Here is a 20,733-nt window from a genome sequence, read left to right as displayed (position 1 = left end):
AGATAACAAAATCAATCCATAAACATCGAAAATAAACAAAAACAATCGAAATTTTCAAACAAAACAACATACATTTTCCAATAATTCTTCCTCTTTAGGTTTATATGGTCAAATTCGACCACAAAAACTCTAGATCTGGAATTTTATTGGTCGAATTTGACCATAAACACCAAACTTTGTTTGTTGACGAAAATCCACACACCACAATTCGTTTAATGACGAAAATTTAAGAACAGAAAGAATGAAGAAGAGGAGAGCGAAAATGGAGCAGATACGATGAAAAATAAAGAAAGACCATGGAAAGAGAATGAGATGGGGGGCATAAGAAAAGAAAGAGAAAGAGTGAAAGTGAGAAAAGAGAAAGGGATGAGAAGTGGAGAAACGTGAGAAGAAAGAGAAAGGAAAGAGTAGAGAGGAGCGACGCTTCCGAAATTGGGGGTTAGGGTGCACCCCTTTTATACTTGTTAAATTTTTTTAAAAAAAAGTACCAGTTTTGCAACCACTTTTAACCGTCGCAAATTACGACCGTTATAGACACGGTCGCAATTTAGAAAATTTGCGACCGCTTAGAATTAATTTAATTTTGAATTATTTTTCACATGTATTTTATTTTAAAAAAATGTTTAAATATCTTTGCAATCGTTTAATACCCAAAAACGGTTGCAGATCTACGACCATTCTGAAAGCAGTCGCAATTTTACGACCATATAAAAATCGGTTGCAGATTTCAAATTTTGCGACCGTCTTAGCGACGGTGGTAGAAAAACGGTCGCAATTTGACCAAATTTTAGTAGTGGAGGTTCCTCCGGAGGTGGAATTCCAGGAGAGATAGGTTCCTTGCTAGTAACCTCATCATCCGAGTCCATAGTATCCTCCTTTACCACCATTATTAGCACTTGAATACGAACAAGGAGTGTCCCTCTTTCCTCTACTTTCGTGAATTTTTCCCAAAGATCATCAACCCTACTAATTCTAAACTTGAAGTTCTCGCACTTTACTTCCACCTTGTCTAGCTTCCCTTTTGTTCCCTCTGTCATGAAAGTTCTACGCATATCTCCCAACTCAAGGACCTGATCAGTACCCCCTTGACTTCTTCCCAGTTCCTTCTCAACAGCTGCTCCCCATTTCTTTTTCCTTGGCCCCTCTTCCGAAAACCTTTTTCCCTTTCTCCTCTTGAACAACAATTTTTTCTCCTCATGTGAGTAGTATTCAAGTTCAAAATCCGAGGAATCCTCTCTCGAATTTATCTCCAATTTTCCCAACCCCAAACCAGACAGAAGCGAGTCCGAAGAAATTGAATACGGTGTCATAGCAAAGGATTCAACCAAAATGAGAGTTTGGAGGACTTATCACTCCCTCCGAGGAAATATCCATGCTTCCACATGAGCTAGCAGGGGAGCATGCTACTGGACCTTTCAACTTAGGCCAGTCATGGGCTGGGTTATGAGAGTGAGAATAAGGGGAAGCTTCACTCTTTTTGGGGATGGTGAACCCAATAAGGTTCGGAGAGAAACATAGGAGTGAGAAGCTTGAAGCTCACGGTAGGTTTTAAACTCCTCCTTGTTCATCATTATCAGTGGGAAAGAAAATTCTATTTCCCTAATAATTGGATCTAATAAAATACTCTTTGGGTGAAAGTGGAACAAAAATGGGTTTTTGGTATATACCCTACTTGATTGGTTCAAAAGGACTTCCAACTCTTCAGCAACTCCCACTTTTGTAGAAGACATGTAGGGACTAAAAGTGACAGTTGGTGGTTGGGGCTGGAAAAGGAAATATTTGTGAAAGGGATTTTGGTGGAGCTTTGATGCGGGATAATAGGGGGATTAGCATTATCACTAAGGGAATATAAGGGTATATTAGAATTTAAATCCAAGTGGAAATAATAGCAGGTAGTTGGAATGCTTAAATGTGGGGAGTTAAAGAGCTTTAGTGATGGAAGTAGAGTATATTGAATGCTCATGGATGCAAGCTCACAGAAGGAAATAAAATGTTCAGTTTTAAAAAAATTTAAGTCTCGAAAAAACTAACGTGGCACTCTTTCTCCTCCCACCCCCCCCCCCCCCATAGTCAAAGCCGGTCAAATCATACATGGAAGAGGAGTCAACAGTCATACCTAGAGGAATCAAATCGATATTTGGAAGTTCGGTGAATAGGTGTTTAACTTGACTGAGATAACTCCGCTCCGTCGCAGTTTGACCAACATCATCCGTCGGACCCCCAGATTGATTAATTGTATTATGCTTCTGAACTCCGTTCTGTTCCCCCTGTTCCAGAGACGCTACCCTGTCTTCTAATTGGTTCCCATCTCTGTTTCTCCGTGGCGAGGGAGATTTAGGCGAACTAGAATTGCTTGAACTTGTGTTTTCTCGCCACCTCTTTCTTGCCCTTTCACTTCCCGTCGAGGTAAGGGGACTTGTTCTTTGACACCAAGTCGTTGCATAACCTCTCTTATTTCTTACAGGCTTTTGGATTGGCTGGATATAGGAACTCCATAAGGTAACTCTGTTTTGTGCCGATTAGAGTGCCGGAATAATGATTGGATAAAGCTGAATTAGGCCTCTGCTTTCCCTTAAGGATTTAATCTTCATATTAATTTCTACCGGCTCGGGAATATGCTGTTGCACTTGCCTATCACCTTCCTCTAAATAAATAACTTCATTGTATCTTGTTCTCTTCAATTGACCTGCACTCGACTCACCCATCTCTCCCTGATTTAACATGTTGATTAGACTTCTCTTTGGAGGTCTATTGCTTGGTCCAGAGTCCCCCGAATTGTTAGAATAATCCGGCGAAGAGGATGAATTCGAACTGTCCTGCTTATTGTTCAACGTGTTCCCTGAATTCTCCCCTGTTCCTTCTCTGCTTTCGGATTGGTTCCCCGGGGAGTGATACGAAGGAGTATGTTCAGATGTGCACGAAGTAGGGCTTGGGTGAGGGAACACTCTCAAGTTCACTCTGGCCGTTCTAAAGCGTTCAATGTCTTTAGTCCCATAACCTTCTTGGAAAACAGGGGAGTTTGGGGTCTTGACAAAAGCAGATCATAAGTTGAGCCGCACAGACTTCTGATACTACAGCTTACTTCCCTGTGAGCAACCTCAAGCGGAGCTCTGCACATTGGATGTCTGTGTCCAATTTTTCCGCATCCATGGCAGAATATGAACACCCCTTCATATCGTAACCATACCCACATCACCTTCTCCGGGGTAATTTCATAAAAGAAACCTGGAACTAAAGGTATGTTTACATCAACATCTACCTTTGCTCTCATAATGTTGTACGGTCTGTCATCCAAGGATGGTTGATCAAATTTAATTATTCTCCCCAGTCTCTCAAGCATTCTCCTGGCTACATGGGGATGACACTCTTCCGTTGGAATTCCATCCACTTTAATCCAAATAGAAGCTTCTGAGAAGTCGATATCCAGAACCTTTGACCCCATTCTTCAAGCTTTGAACACAATAAAAGCTCCTTTGTATGAAGCCGACCCCAAGGACATCAAATTGTCTCTGTCCTCCCAACAAGTGCAAAAGAAGAAAAAGAGATATGAACCTTTTTTAATACTCTTTTTGTTTCGTAATAATTTATACACTACGATATGCACAGGTAAATAAAATTATAGAGTCGGGACTTACACTTTATTTGGATAGAAAGAAATGGTAGGAAAAGAAGGGGAGAGAAAGGGAGGGAGACAAACTCTCTTGTTTGGGTAAAGGATTGCAGGCCGGTCTAAAGCGTTCAATGTCTTTAGTCCCATAACCTGCTAGACCGGCCTGCAATTAGGGTGGGTTTGGGCAAGCATGAAAACACATTTTTTAATTAAAAAGCCCGAACCCGACCCGAAAAAGCCCAAAAAGCCTGTTTTTCCCTACAAGCCTGCTACTTTTTTGCGGGTTTGGGCACGAGGAATTGTGTTAAGGCCAGACCCGACCTGAATTTTTATCACCTCTAATATGAATGGAAAATGGAGCTCACCTCCCCTTCTCCCTCCCTTTCTTTTCCCTTCTCTTCCTCCTTTTCCTTCTCCTTCCTTTCCTTCATTCTTTGCTATCCAAATAAAGTGTATAGAAAACTAGTTTAGGTTTTGTGCCATGCACTGTAGGTCCGAAATTTAACAAACTCTCAAAAAAAAAAAACCTAATTATGTATAACAAACATAATATGATTAAAATTATCAAAGGTATAGAACAAATTATTGGAGACTTAATTAATTTATGAATAACAAAACGTATTACATAAATTATTAAATTGAGTAAAAATATAATAAAGTTGATCACTAATTATTTTACAATTTTTTATTCATCTAATTTATTTCATTGAGTATTTTAAGTAAAATACACCTAGAGTCCACGACTTGAAATGATGTCAGCTACGTCAAACCCAAAAATAAAAAAATATTTTCTCAAAAAATAAAATGTCTAATTCGCATTCATCATCTGTCGTCAATGTTTGAAGTAAAATTAAAGAATAAATTTAATCGTCAGGTTAAGAACAAATTTGATCGCTAGCTAATTTAACAATATACTTCGTAGGTTAGAGACAACATTATGTTCAATAAAAAATGTGTATGATATTAATTAGGACTCTCTAACAAATAGTCCACGAATCCTTGTCCAGTTTGGTTAAGCATTGGCACATAGCTGCTATTTACATGGCAAGTAAATAGCACCTATAAGACAAAAGAGTGGTGAATTTTTTTTCTAGTGGTACATATATTGTACCATTGTTAATTTGTTACCTATAACGGTTAAAAATAGTACTACTAAAACAACTTATACTCATGTAGTATAAAATACATGTATAATAGTACATTGAATATTTCACTTTTAGTATAATAGTACATTAAAAATAACACTGTAGCAATAAAAAATTACAAAAATTAAGTGAATTACTAATTAGCCCTCATATATGCATCCCAAACAAATAGCAACTATGTGTCTAGTTGCACTCTTTTTTTATATATCAAAATCTTACAGAGTAGTATAAATACAAAATATATAGAAAACATTAATGTCCAAATCTAGTGCACAAGCCTATAATCATTCTTAATTTCGAAGTAGCTTAACTAGGATACCAACCTTTAATTTTAGTGAAATTAAGGGTGCTTGTGGCTCCAATACACATGTATTCATATATAGTATTATTCAAATATAATAAAAAAAATTTGGATTATTTCAATTGGGTAGTATAAAAATCATATAATACGAAATTATTAAATAAGATAGTCGTATAATGAATTATGTATAGTTTTGAGAATGGGGATGACTTTCATATCATGGGTAATTTACCAAAAATAGTATAATTTTACAAGTAACTCAAATATTGAATATTGCTTTGATTTTATTTTTAATAAAGAATATTTATTTGATTTAGTTAGTGTAAAAAAATATTCTAGCTACTACAATAATGAAAAAATTCATGCACTGATCTAATTAAAAGTAATGAAGGAAATATTTCAATCACAAAATTATGCATGATTTTTTTAAATTATATGCTTGCAATGATTTTTTTTTTTTTTTTTTTGATAAAGAATTTTATTTGATTAAGTTAATGTAAATTATATTCTAGTTCTAGCTACTATATATAATGTATTAATGCGTGTAGTGGTCCTAGTTAGTAACTTAGTATAAGGAAGAATATATTTCAGTCACAAAGATGTACAAAATATTTTTAAATAAAATTTATTTTAACTACGTCACAATGAAGACTAATACGTGGATAGTAAAAAAATCACAATGACTAATAAATATTACGGAGTACATTGTATGGCAATATGGTATAGTAAAAATTGATAGGAATGGTGTCCTTCGAACAAGTGTATTATTCCAATAGAGGGTTCAGAATCATTAGAAAGCTAATTATTCAGTGAGGTCAAGTGATTGGAATGTCTGGGCCGCTTCTGATCAGTAATATATATAATTAGAGTATAATTAATAATACAGCTTAATCTTGACTGAACCCTTCTGGTCACACTCAATCCAGTTAACGATCTGTAACGACGAATTAATCTAAAAAAGAATTAATAAGTCATTTGAGTATAATGAGCAAAGATGTCGGATATCGAGCTAGGAGCATCGAAACCGAGCTTCTCTAGACGAGTTGGATTTATGAAACGATGTGACGGTAAAATCAAGCAATCAAAAAGTCATAAACACCTCTACCATCGGAATGCCTCGAGCAAACTGAGTGCTAGGGGCATGGCAGCCAAGCATGGCAGTCGCACCATGCCAAGTAATGCTAGCATCGATGGATGGTGCGGGCAGCCATGCTAGCCATGTGCATGCATTGCGCATGCTAGCGTGGTAGCATAGCACAACACGCACCTCCCTACGGCAGCAAGCAGCAGCACCCAGCAGCCCGCGCATTAATGCGCGGCTTGCTGGAGCGGGCTCCTAGCCCATGCGACCACCTCTTAGGCCCAGCCAAGGGGCCAGGCAGCTAACTGGGCAGCCTTGGCGCCCTAGGCTGGCATCGCCAGCTGGCGAGCGGCTGTTGGCCGAGGCTATGTGTGTGGCGGTTTTGTGAGGAGCCTTGGGGAGGAAGGAAATGGTCCCCTCCCCTTGGTGGTCCTCACCTACTTCTTCTCTCTTGCTATGCCACTTGTTGATTCTTGATTTCTTTGACTTTTATTTGATTTTTTAGGAGGCATCTTTTCAATTCTCCCACATTGATGGGACAGTGAAAGCCTCAAGTCATTTCCTCTATAAATACCCAAGTCTTGGGATTGGAAAGACACTTGAGTTGTGAGCTTAAAAGGATCACCATAAGGTTGAACACTTTCGCTCTAATACTCAAGTAAGTTTTTCTTGGTCTAGGCCAGCTAAGCTCGGGTAGGGGTCGTTCAGGTCATGCTTGTGGGTGGATTCTGTAGAAGGTTCTCGTATTTGCGAAACTCGAGTAAATTTTCAAGTACGAGCTACTCTTTAAGGAGCGAAGCACGCTACAAGGGTAAAATCGTCTTTCTCTCTCTTTGTTAATTGTATTATTAATTATGTTATTATGCATGTATTAGTTATATTAATCATGAGCGGGTCGTAGGGATGGGTTTTACTGCCGCGGGATGTCAGCCATTCTGAAACCCAACAAAATTCGCAATGACTAAACGATATAATATCATTGTAATATTTCCTATTGTGATGTATAAATGTATAAAATCTTTTAGTCAAAATATATTGAAATTATAGACTTAATATTTTAATAAAGATTAATTTATATGAGGAATGAAAATCAATCAAAGCATATTGAAATTATAGATATATAGTGTTATTTAAATTTTGTTATTTAAAAAAAAGGAAAGAAAGAATGTTGGAGGTGAAAAACAGCACCAGAAAATGACAAGTGTGATTCCTGCTATCTATTTTCGTATTATGTTATTGATTTTTTATACTATATGTCTATCTCCGATTCATGTTATGTGCAATAGTCAATTAGTGCCTTGACACGGACTCTTATGCAAAATCTATTTATGAGTGTTAAATGGAATAAAAAATTTATTTGTGAATATTAAATGGAAAGAGAAAGATAGAGATGCATGTGATAAAGGGAGAGATAAAGAAATGAAAACTTAAAAAGGAAATAAAACATTTGTTGCGCATAATATGTAGCATTTGTTTTTAGTAAATGTTGTAGTCCGTAAATAATATGGAATGGAAGTACTAATATAAAGTAGTATAATGTTGTATGCAGCCCATATGGATGCATATAAGCATTTAATATACTTCCTTTTTTAGTATTAAGTTGGGAATTTATTAACAATTCACGAGTAAATCGGTGTAAAAAAAGGTTTATTTATTGTCAATTCTTTTCATTTTTAGCTTCAAATATGCAGCCCTATGGGCTGCATATATCTTTTTCCTATAAAGCAAGTATAATTAATAAGAGTGAGAAATAATAAAAATAAATAGTGTAAGAGCAACTCCAATGGTTGATAGGGACTTATAAGCGATTTTAAATAATCCTTAGCTACTAACTTGATCCCTGGAGCTAGAAAATGCAATTAGCTTAGCAAACAAACTAATTTGCTAGGAAAAAAACTTTCCAAAACATAATAAATTAAATGAAATATAAAAAAGTTAATTAAAAGGGTTAATTTAATAGTAAGCTAATAGCTAGCCATTGAAGCTGAAAGTAACTAAAATGATAATTAGCTTAAAAACTTATGTGGCATGACAAGCTAATTTGAGAATTAGCTTGACATTGGATTTGATCTAAGTAGAGTTGGTAAGACAGAAAAATAATAAATACTGGTATAATGCCCGTGTGATGCACGATTTACTAATTACATTGATAAATTTGTAGATAGTCTAAAATATGGGTTTTTTTAGAAAATAACCACAGTTTTGATTATAACACCACAAAATTTTAAACTTCTATTATAACACCACAAAAAAAAAAAAAAAAAAACCAAAAAAATTTGATGTCACCAACAGTTCTTGATGTAAATTGTGGTGCCCACTAACGGTTTTTTGAATGGCGTTGGTGAGTGGTGGTAAAATCAAATTTTTTTGATATTTAATTTGGTGGTGTTATAATAAAAGTTTGAAATTTGGTGGTGTTGCAATCAAAATTGTGGTTATTTTCTAAAAAATCCCTATAATAAATTATTTTTTTTATACTTTTCCAGTTTTAATTTACTCATTTTGACTTTTTTTTTATTACTATTCCTGTATTTAACTTGAATTTTTTTTTTTCTTAATATATAAAACATATATTAGTTTGTAAGGTAGTGTTTGGTTTAATGCAATGTTTATTTTCTTATATTCAGTTTTATTGCCCTTTTAGTTTCCTTTCATTCTCAAAAGTCTAGCTACATTATTGAAGATTATTAATTAAAAATAAGTAAATGAGTTTAAGTAAATGACTAAGAGAAATGATGAAAAGTGTAGTATTTTTAAATAATCCACCACCATGTAATTGTACAAGGAAAAATTGACAAAAAATCCCAACTTTGCCTCATTCTCCCAAAATAAGCTCAACTTTTGATTATTTTTTAATAATCCCAACTTTATACCCCGTCAATTTTAAATAGTCTCTAGTGACTTGAAACTAACTAAACCGGTTAACATTTGTGACTTGGGATTATTTGCACACGTGTCACCACGTTATTGGTAAAAAAAACAAAAGGAAATATTGAAACAAAAAACCGGCAGCCCAACCAGTTAGCCACCCTTTCCGCCAGCCACAGCCACCCCTCCCCCACCAGGTAACCCCAACCCCGCCGAAGCCCACCATCCCGGAAACCCTACCCACGATAACCATAGCCACCTGCCCGCTCGTCGATCCAACCAGCCCCCACGACTCCATGAGGCCACGATCTACACAACCAAATATCTCCACGAGATCGAATTGAATCGAGGAGTAGAAGGGAATGGGTGGTCGAATATGAGGAGGAGAAGGGAGGGGATGGCTGAAATCAGGGAGGGAAAGGGAGGAGATGACCGAAATCAGGGAGGGAAAGGGAGGGGTGGTCGGAATCGGGGAAGGGGAGGGAGGAGGTGGCTGGAATCGAGCAAGGGAATGATAGGGGTGCCGGATTCACGGAGGGAATGATGATAGGGGTGGCAGGAGCTGCTGGTCGCCGGAAAAGCAGAGGTTGTCGATGTCGCCTGACAAAGATGACAGGGGCTGCCGCCTGTTAAGGCTGGGCTTGGGTTTTGTTTTTTTTGTTTGATTTAGACCAATCCTAAAATGACACGTATCTGATAGCTTGTTATAACAAGTTGGATAACCGGTTGGAACCATTGGAATCAAATTCATATCAAAGTTAAGATTATAAAAAAAATAAAATAAAAAATTGGGATTATTTTTGACGAATCAGGGGATTATTCATATAAATTTTTCCATTGTATAAAATAATTTAAACTATACAAAATTGTGGTTTCAAAATATTATCATTATGAAAAGTACAATATTAGTATAATATATTACCCAAAACTATTAAATAATAGTCATTCTTATAACCAGCAAAAGTCAATTATTTTTTAATTTTTTTTTTTTACAAACAAAATCATATTAGTATAATAAAATAATGCATGCATAGATCAATTAAAATTGTTTTGGATACTTTAATATAGACTAAAGTTATGAATACATTTAATTGGATATTAAGTAGAATATATGTATACACCAAAAAAATCATACACGAATTTTCTTTGAATTTGTAATTGTCGTACAAAACATAATATAAAAGTATTAATCCCTCCATTTCAAAATGATGTTCCTATTTGCGTAAATCGATGCAAGTTTTTACTTATCTTTGCCCGCAATTATCTTTAACTAATCTCACATTGGTAAAAATTATAAAAATTAGATATTAATAATGTATTCACCAAGAAGAATCAAACTAGATCTCACATGACTATATTTGTTCTTATAGATTGAGAGAAATTTAAATATTCTCTCTTATTTTTAAAAGTCAAAGATTCCAAACAGAAACATCATTGTAGAATGGAGGGAGTACTATCTTATTGTACAAATATAAGAAGATATTTTTCCTTAACCCAAATAAAGATACCAAGAATTTTACGGAGTATAAGATATTATCATATGAGAATATTGAAGGACCTATTTTCGTAATCGAATAATTGTTATCTTCATCACGAAACCAAAACTCCCTCCCCTGAACCACCGTCGAACCTTCTCCCCTAAATCACCATCGAACCCTCTCCCCTGAATCCCCTCCCTCACGAAACCAGAACCCCCTCCCCTAAACCACCCTCGAACCCCCTCCCTCCCTCAAGAAACCAGGCGAACTCCCTCCCTCACGAAACAACGATTTCTGCCTCCTGTCACCCTCCCTTGCCTTGATTTAGCTGCCTAGACCACCTCTCTCCTTCCTCCGTCACGCGAGCTCCAATATGATGGTTGCTGCAATTCGGTGATCGAGTATTGCGGTGGTTGGGGGCATATGGTTGGTGGTCCCTGGTGGAGGGGTGGCTAGCTCCTCCCTTTTTTTTTTCTTTTTTTAATTCATTTTTTTTAATTTAAAATTTTAGACAAATTGTAGGGTGACACGTGTACTTCAAACCCTAAAAAAAATTACCTTTTTAACAGGTAACCAGTCACTTCGGACCACTGGGAGCGGAGGGATTAGGGGTAAAGGTGGGATTATTTAAAAATAATCCAAATGTGGGATTATTTTTAGCGGACGCCTCAAAGCTAAGATTATTCCAGAAAATTTTTCCTTTTTTAAATAAGGGAGTGTTGCAATTATTATCAAATGGATGTAAAAAGGAAAGTGTTGAGATTAATACAAAAATGAGTTAGTATGTTTTAAAATACAATCTCTTTTTTTTTCTTCTTAAATTGCATATTTTGGTTGGAACAAAGATTAAGGCAATTAAGTTGTTGGATTTGTCAAAATATTATATAGTTGGGGTTTGTTGAGGATTTTAAAATTGAAATTTATATGGTAGAGTTGGTACAACTAAGCCCACATATGAAGGCTACATATCTATATTTTACATAATTATTTAAATTATTATTCATACCATACAAATACCTCCTCTCTCCTCCTTCCTCTCCCCAAAACCATAGCCTCCATAGTTGAATTTTGAAGGGGGCTTCCATTGATTTTAACCAGTGGAAAGCCCTAATCCTTGTTTCTTCAAAGTTTGTTTAGGTTTATAGTAATGCTTACTCCTTTTGGGGGAGAAACTTTTCTCCCTCGAAAGAAAGGGTTTTCGGTCTCCTTCGAAAGACAAGGGTTTTTCGACCTTCTTCGAAAGACAAAAGTTTTTCAACCTCCTTCGAAATACAAGGTTTATCTCCTGTTTTTGGGTGACAAATTTCCACTTTCCAACAAAGCTGTATTTTCCAGCAATATAAGCGGGAGATGTTCCACAGTGCAAGATCTACTCGACAATCGTAGTTTTTATGAAGGAAAATTTTATTTGATTCAATATCTTATGTATTTGTTAACGTCGGATCTCTATTATAGATGTCGCATAACTTATAATTAATGAAATATTTTTGCTATTAAAAAAAAAAAGTTTTTCTACATAGTAACCCTCTTAATTTCAATTTTTCTACGTTGTGCCCCAACATATACTACCTCCGGTACACATTATATGCAACTTTTTCCAAACACGGAAATTTCATTAGATGAAACTTTCTCATTCTTTCCTTTTTTAGTAAATTTTTTAAATGAAATTCCTCAAATACCCTTACTCAAAATATCATAAACACAATTTAACAACTAAATCAGAATTCATTAGATAATAATTTAACTTAATTAAACAGAATTCTTTTCATCAAATTCAATTCACCCCAAATAAAATCCATTCAACTTTCACCGTCCATTCATCTTTCACAACTCCTCCGACCACCACCTTCAACGTCACCGATCACCACCACCTTCAAAGTCACGCGCGCTATCATTCTCTATCGCGTAGATCCTTTTTCTCTCTCTTCTTCTATTAATTAAAGCTTCAATCAAATCTTCAGATCTCATGAACTAGGGGTGGTTGGGCTTGTATTGGGTGGTTTAAGAGGTTTTTAGGGTAGGTTTGAGTAGATCGAGGTTAGTGGTGGAACGTTTTGACTGGTTTTGGGGGTTTTTGAGGTTGGTTCGACGGGACTTGGTTGGGTTTGTGGTGGTGTGGGTTCAGGGTGGTTAGGGTGAGTAAGGGTGGGTTCAAGGTGGATCGGGGTGGTAATTGATGATTTTTGGTGTTTTGGGGTGAGTAAAGGGGTGATTTCGGGTTGGTTAAGGGGCGGATATGGGTGAGCATGGTGGTTTTGTAGTTGTTTTGGGTGAGCAGGGTTGTTTTGCAGTTGTTCTAGGTGAATGGTGGTGGATTTTGGGGTGGTTCTGGATGAGTACGGTGCTTTTGCGGTGGTTCTGGGTGGTTTTTTTGGTGGTTCTGGGCGAATACGGTGGTTTGCAGTGGTTCTGGGTGAGTGGTGGTAGTTTTGCGGTGGTTATGGGTGAGTACTATGGTTTTGCAGTGGTTCTGGGGTGAGTGGAGGTGGTGCCGATGAGGCTGCTGTTTGACTATTGTTGTAGCCTAGTGGGGTGACTGCTGGTTGTGGTGGTGATGGTGGTTAATCATCTCCACTCTCTCTCCTACCCTTAAATACATACTCTTTAATTCATTATTTAACTATTGTGAAATTTTATCTTGGGTTCCGTGAGAGCTCCTAAATTGCATATAATTAATATGTACCGTAGGGAGGAATTTTAAAGGGAGGAATGTTAGGAATTTCTAAATGCATAATTAGGGGCATTGCGGTAATTTTACGTTATTTTGTTTAGTAACAGCTGGGCTCCCGTTATGAAATCGTCTGACACCGTTATGCTTTTTGGTTGTATAATTTTCGTATTTCATTTCGTATCTACGATGTTACTTGTATGAAATACCTACTATAAGCTTTCTTTTTCTTATTTCGAATTCAATTCTTCCCTCTCTCTCACTCTCTCTCCTCTGGAGCTCGAAATTCTTCTTCTTTCTCTGTTCGTTCCACCGGACGTATTCTCTCCACTTTGTACTTAAGTTATACACGACGTTGTGGTGGTACTTGAAGTACGGTTCCTGTTAGACCAGCTCAACACTGCGAACGAGTAAGTCCTTCTTCCCTTCCACTTCGATGTTGTAATTAGCAATTGTTATGAAAAAAAACGTAATTGTTAGAACCCTTAGTCGAGTTATTGTTTTGCGACGCTAAAGATTAAAGCATATGTTGTAGCTTAATTGAATCGATTTAGGGTTTGATCGTTATTTGATTTGATTTGGTATGATATTGGGTAATGTTAAAGTTAGGTTTTGCGATTATTAATTTAGTCGTTTGCAATTGATTGTAGTTTCCTATTCAGTTTAATGTAGTTTGTGTTCCTCCTGTAATTGACCCCCTTTCCCTTTACACGGTGTATTTTGGGTTTATGATTAGCTTCATTAAGCATTGCAATTTAGGGTTTCAATTGACTGTAGTATGTGTCGTTCACCAATTTGCACTGGACAATCAGTTCTAGTAATAAATTTTGTGCTTCCGGTGGATTTTGGTTCAGGTTGTTATATAATGGACTACACTGGTTATAGTTAGTTTGCATAGATTGCAGTGGTTGGATTTAATTTTAGTGTGTGTGATTTTGTTTTTTTTTTTTTTTTTTTGTGCTGGTTTTGGAGGATGTGGAATACTTATTTGCACTTTTTTTGAAAATGTAGGTGAATTAAATTATGAAGAAAAAGTCTGTGGTTCGGAATTTAGGTTGGCAAAAGGGGGTAAGTCATTTATACTGTTTTGTGTTTTGGGTAATCTATTCTAAAAACTGTTGATATTGAATTGTTGGTTTGGAATTGGGTATAGGTCAGTTTGAAGTCTTGTAAAGGATCTGTAAAGGGGCAAGGGTCATCTAAATTATCTAAGGGGAAAGGGGCTGCTAAAATACCTAATGGTCAAGACCCTTCTAAAGTAGTTGTCCCTAGCAGCAAAACAAATGCTAAGAAAAGGAATTCCAAGCATTCTGAAAGTGATGAGGATGAAAAGGATGTGGATTATCAAGCGTCAAGTAATTCCCAATGACTGTGCTGAGGATGATGGTGATGAATAACAGTCAAGCTCTGAAGTGTTGAAGGGATTGTTGGTTCATTTCTTACAGAGAGACAGTAAGAAGAGGAAGTCAAAACATATTGATACAAGTTCAATGAAAATCCGTAAGGTATTATTCTGTTTGGTTCTTTATTTTTGTGTGTTGTTGATTTGTAGTTGAAAATGCTGTGCTTTCCTTTTTTTCACTTAATTGATAATGGACTGGTATTGTTGTTGTTAGGAGGAATGGAGAAGTCAAGGGCATAGGAGAAGTGAAGGACATAGAGTGTGTGCTAGGGGTGAGGTGATTAGGACACATTTCGAGAATGTCGGGAAGGTATGTATTTATATTCATTGTGTAATGTTACAATGATGGATAATTGTTTAGGTATTTAGGGCTGTACATTTGATGTGGCTTTTTAATTGTGTTATGTGTTGTTTTTGTAACCTGCAGCAACCAAATATTGTCTGTAGAGTGGAGTCATTTTGTGTTGCAGTGCAGAAGTTTGATGATGACCGACGACAATTAGTTAGAAGGATGGGGTTTGAAGGGTTGTTGTGTCTGGATATGAAGAACATTCCGCGGCAATTTTGCTATTGGTTGATGACTAGGGTAGGAGCTCATGGAACAGTTGTTTTTGGTGATGGAGTCATGTTGCCTCTTGGTGCAAAACAAGTTAGGTATATACTTGGTATACCTATGGGAGCCAATCTAGTGCCCACACATGTTGATATGGAGTGTGAGGAGGAGTTCCAGAATGTTAATAGGATCATTGACTTGTATGGTGTTGGGTCTAAGAAGGAAACAATATCACTAGCTGCGGCTTCAAGGGTAATGTGTCCACTTGATGATTCTGGTGAAATATTTCCGTTGGGTGATGATGAGCAGGACCAAGAGGATTTCATGACTGCTTTTATGGTAGTTGTGCTTGGAAAACTGATATGCACAACTACAAATAGCTCGAACATGGCTAGGGCACTAGTCCCTGTTGTGACAGTTGCCTCTAGAGCAATTGATTTTGACTGGTGTTCTTTTACCTTAGCATGGTTGTGTGATACCGCTGCTCGCTTTTAGAAGAAGTTTTTAAAAGATGGTTTTAGGTCTGGTTGCGGTGGGTGTCATTGATATACGTGTTTTATACAATGGTTTTCCCCGGTTTTACTTAGTAATTTTATATGGTTTTGAGCTCTACGGAGCCATTTCTTGCTAACAATCTCTTCTTTAGTGTATTCGATTGTTTTAGTAAGCTTTTCAGGAATATGAAGCGTTTCTAGGCAATTGGACGTGTTTTTAGTAGATTCGGAAGAGTTGATAGCCAAGAACTGCAATTTATGTGGAGTGCCCGACCGGGCATGGCTTGCCCGGGCAGACCGGGCAATGAAGAGTTCACAGGAAGAAGCCCAATCCTGAACGGTGCAACGCGCGCCCGATCGGGCAGGCTTCGCCCGGTCAGACCGGGCGATGAAGAAGTCAAGTTATGAAGATGCAATTCTGGAAACGTGTTACGCGCGCCCGACCGGGCGAGGTTCGCCCGGTCTGACCGGGCAAAGAAGGAAAACTGTCGTATTTTACGCAGCCTTCCTCCGCCCGATCGGGCGAGGTTTGCCCGGTCTGACCGGGCGATGTTCAAGATTGCGCGATTTCAGCTATTTCCGAATTTCTATCTTTTGAGGGTATAAATACCCTTTTGTAATTAACTTTTAAAGAGAGTTTTTCATTAGTTTTTCTCCTTAAGCCCTAGAAAACTCTCAAGAACCCTAGTTTTATTTCCTTTAAGCAATTTCAATCTTTTAATCCCAGATTAATCAATTGTTCATCAACAATTTGAGTTCTTTCAATTGGAGTAATTGGTATTTATCTTACTTCACTCTTTTCTGATATTCACTGTTCTCTAAATATGTTTTCTTTACTGTTTCTTGTTTTTGAACTTGATTTTGATTTTATTATGATGTGTGAGTAGTTTCCTTAATCCGGGATCTTGCTAAGCTCGATTATGATTGATGTATAAAGTAGATCTTTAAATTCCCCAATAATAATCCCAATTGACATGCTTAATTGATTGTGTTTATGCCAATACTAGATTAGGAATAATTAGTATTGTTATCATCCCTTTGTTCTTATTGCAACGGAAGTTGGGTATTAACGGGATTAGGTTATTCCAATTAAGGGTTTGAAGATCATCACGGAAGTAGATGATTGAATAATTAGGAATCTAGGCATGGTGTTTAATGTCCCTTATTCGCTTGATTCCACGGAAGTAGGCTTGATAGTTAATTTGGGAAGCCATTGATAACTTGGAAGAGACCTTTGGTATTATTATTAGGGATTGCTTTTCTTCTTGTCAATTGATTTATATATTGGGGGTAGATTTATTAGTTTATCAATCATAATCGTGGTAATGCTTGATCTTGGATGCTTTAGTTTATTGATTAATATTTCCTCTAGTTAATTGTGTTATTTAATATATTAGTTGATTATTATCATCCATTATTGATTGGTGACGTGCTTAGTGATTAATTGAGTCTGATTAATTGAATGAACCATAGTCTCTTGGGATTCAATCCTTACTTGCCCTACTACACAGTTAGAAGGAATAGTTAGGTTATTTTTGTTAGGTACGCGATAAGCCTATCAAATTTTGGCGCCGTTGCCGGGGACTAACGGTTTCATATTGATTTTCCGTGATTCGTTTTTACTAAGCGTTGTTTGTTGCTTCGGCTATTGCCTCCTGTGTTTTTGATGTTCTTTGCCTAGTTCTTTGTTGTATGCAAACACGTCGCTCAGGGTCAGACGACTTAGTGCCTCTCGATTCAGAAATTGAAGCGACTGCAAGAAGACGAAGAAGTAGAAGAAGAGCAGGTAACAGAAATATGGAAGACCAAGCAACAAAGTCTCTTTTGGAGTACGGTATCCCTGACACAACAACCGGACTCCTTTCTAGCATTGTTAGACCACCTATCACCGCTCAGAATTTTGAATTGAAACCGCAGTTTATTCAATTCATATCCAATGATTCATTTGCTGGCACACCTCTTGATTGCCCAGTGAATCATATAGATGGTTTCTTGGAAAAGTGTGACACTATGAAGCTGAATGGTGTTACAGATGATGCTCTTAGACTTCGCCTTTTTCCATTCTCATTACGGGATAGGGCGAAGGAATGGTTAAGAGATGAGGGTTCTGGTTCCTTTGATACATGGGATAAACTAGTAAAAGCTTTTCTGGTCAAGTTCTTGGGACAAGAAAAGACTGCAAGATTAAGGAACGAGCTATCCACTTTCAGGCAATCAGATGAAGAATCCTTATATGACGCATGGAGGAGATTCAAGAGATTACAGAGACAGTGCCCTCATCATGGCATACCTGAATGGATGTTAATCCAAACCTTTTATAACGGTCTAACCCATGAATTCCGGATCTATATCGACGCCGCATCTGGAGGCTCCCTTTTAACTAAAAATCCAACCGAAGCAAAGGAGCTGGTTGAGAAGATGTCAGCCAATGACAACTATCACCCAGGCGGCCGAAATAGTGTCAAGAAAGGAGGTAAATTAGATGTTGATGCTCTAACTCTTTTAACTAGTTCTGTGCAGGCACTTTCAAGCAAGTTCGATAGATTACAAACTGGATCTTCTAATAATGTGCTAGAAACTTGTCAAATGTGTAATACTCAAGGTCACATCGCACCTAATTGCCCACGAAATTCGAATGAGGTATCAATTGAGGAAGCCAATGCCTTCTACAATTCCAACCCTAAAAGACCATACGATCCCCATTCTAATACTTATAATGAAGGTTGGAAGAATCACCCAAATTTCTCATACAAAAACACCCAGGCTCAGCAAAATCCACCTCCGCCCCCACCTCGAAACAACAATTATAATCCACCTGGTTTTCAACCAAGACCACCCCTAGTACAACAACCCATGCAACCTATGCAACCACTCCCTCAAAAATCCAATCTCGAACTAATGATGGAGAACTTCATCAACACCACAAATAATTCCATCCAACAGTTACAAGCCCAGAATAAGCTCATGGAAAATCAAATAAGCCAACTTGCTCATCAAGTCGGCCAATCTTCAAAAACACCAGGTACGTTTCCTGGCCAAACAGAGCAACCACAAAAGGGGCACATGAATGCTGTAATTTTAAGGAGTGGAAAACAGTTGGAAGACCTTCCCGTAAGGGAACCATCAACGATAGATATTGAGGGAATGAGTGAAAAACAGGGGATTTTGCAAAATTCTTCTTCGCCCGGTCAGACCGGGCAATGTCCGCCCGATCGGGCGCGAGAAGCAGTCGACGAAAAACAGGGGACTGTGCGAATTTCTTCTTCGCCCGGTCAGACCGGGCAAGGTCCGCCCGATCGGGCGCAAGAAGAAATTCCAGACAAACAGAAGAACATAAGCAGCTCTTCTTCGCCCGGTCAGACCGGGCAATCACTGCCCGACCGGGCGGGAGATCCAGACAGCCTAATTCCAAGGAATGATGTTCAAGAAAAGCCACGGGAACCGATCCCACCTCTCGCCCCATACATGCCAAGAGTCCCTTTCCCACAGAGGTTAGCCCAGGCTAAGTTAGAGAAAAAGTACGGTAAATTTCTAGACATCCTTAAGAAACTTCACATTAATATACCGTTCTTGGATGCAATTTCTGAAATGCCTTCTTATGCAAAGTTTTTGAAAGACATGCTATCTAACAAGAAGAAGCTTGCAGAGAATGCTACTGTTTCTCTAACTGCAGAATGTAGTGCCATTCTGCAAAACACTCTTCCTAAGAAACTAGGTGATCCAGGCAGCTATTCAATCCCAGTGAAGCTCGGAGATATAGAGATCAATAGAGCGCTATGCGATCTTGGTGCAAGTGTAAGCCTTATGCCGCTCTCCATCTGCGAAAAGCTTCAAATGGGTGAGCTAAAGCCTACAAGGATATCTCTGCAACTTGCAGACAGGTCAGTTAAATTTCCCCTCGGTATACTTGAAGATGTTCCATTGCGAGTTGGTAAATTCTTTATTCCATGTGATTTTGTTGTTATGGAAATGGAAGAAGATGCCCATGTCCCTATTATTCTTGGTAGACCATTCTTAGCTACTGCAGGTGCAATTATTGACATGAAGAATGGGAAAATAACATTTGAAGTAGGGGATGAGAAAATGGAGTATTCATTACTGAATGCTATGGGAAATCCGTCTATGGGTGAAACTATTTGTCAAGTGGATGTCCTCGATGATCTACAACAAGAACAACTTCCCCTGATCAAAAAGGAAGATGCTCTTGAAACGGTGTTGATAGGGAGTATCCATGATGAAGATTGGGAAGTAAGGGAGTACACGAGGCTACTAGAAGACGCAAAAGCTAATCCAATCATCGCTCCAGTCAAGGAAGTCCTTAGTACATCGAGTGTTGGGGAGAGTTCGACGCCTCCCGAGGTAGAGTTGAAACCCCTTCCATCTAATCTTAAATATGCATATCTTGGTCCTAAAAATACATACCCTGTTATTGTTAATGCTGAGCTTAATAACATTGAATTAGAGAAACTTCTCGCTGTTTTAAGAAAATATAGAAATGTTATTGGGTATACCATTGATGATATCAAGGGTATTAATCCCTCTTTTTGTATGCATAAGATCATTCTTGAGGACGATCATGCCTCCTCTAGAGAACCTCAAAGAAGGCTAAATCCAACTATGATGGAGGTAGTCAAGAAAGAGGTTCTCAAATTGCTTGCTGCAGGAATAATCTACCCTATCTCAGATAGTAAGTGGGTTAGTCCTGTACAAGTAGTACCAAAGAAAGGAGGTATGACAGTTGTCAAGAATGACAAAGGCGAGCCTGTTGCCACAAGAACTGTTACAGGGTGGCGGATGTGCATTGATTACAGAAAATTAAATAAAGCCACCCGTAAAGATCATTTCCCCTTGCCTTTCATTGATCAAATGCTCGAACGATTGGCTAACCATTCCTTTTTCTGTTACTTGGATGGATATTCCGGTTTTTTTCAAATCCCCATCCGCCCTTGTGATCAGGAAAAGACTACATTCACATGTCCATATGGCACCTTCGCATATCGCAGAATGCCATTCGGACTGTGTAATGCCCCAGCCACGTTCCAACGGTGTATGATGGCTATTTTCTCAGGTCTCATAGAAAATTCTATGGAAGTTTTTATGGATGATTTTTCTGTTTATGGTTCATCTTTCGAT

General features: G+C 37.8%; 1 protein-coding gene across 2 annotated transcripts; it reads left to right on the top strand.

Annotated features, from left to right (window-relative positions):
- Window positions 1-13,242: 13,242 nt before the first annotated feature.
- On the top strand, window positions 13,243-15,700 carry LOC110689546. Of its 2 annotated transcripts, XM_021866324.1 has the most exons (5): window positions 13,243-13,561; window positions 14,163-14,219; window positions 14,305-14,656; window positions 14,768-14,863; window positions 14,981-15,700. In XM_021866324.1, exons 3-5 carry the CDS (start codon window positions 14,642-14,644, stop codon window positions 15,599-15,601), a joined length of 732 nt encoding a protein of 243 aa, XP_021722016.1. In that variant the 5' UTR covers window positions 13,243-13,561; window positions 14,163-14,219; window positions 14,305-14,641; the 3' UTR covers window positions 15,602-15,700. The 2 variants fall into 2 exon arrangements, with proteins under 2 accessions (XP_021722016.1, XP_021722015.1); XM_021866323.1 differs by lacking the exon at window positions 13,243-13,561 and having other exon boundaries at window positions 13,891-14,656.
- Window positions 15,701-20,733: the final 5,033 nt, after the last annotated feature.

This window comes from Chenopodium quinoa, unplaced genomic scaffold (genome assembly GCF_001683475.1).
Source record: "Chenopodium quinoa cultivar QQ74 unplaced genomic scaffold, ASM168347v1, whole genome shotgun sequence".
Classification (NCBI taxonomy): Eukaryota; Viridiplantae; Streptophyta; class Magnoliopsida; order Caryophyllales; family Amaranthaceae; genus Chenopodium; species Chenopodium quinoa.
This window is presented reverse-complemented; position numbering and strand designations above follow the sequence as displayed.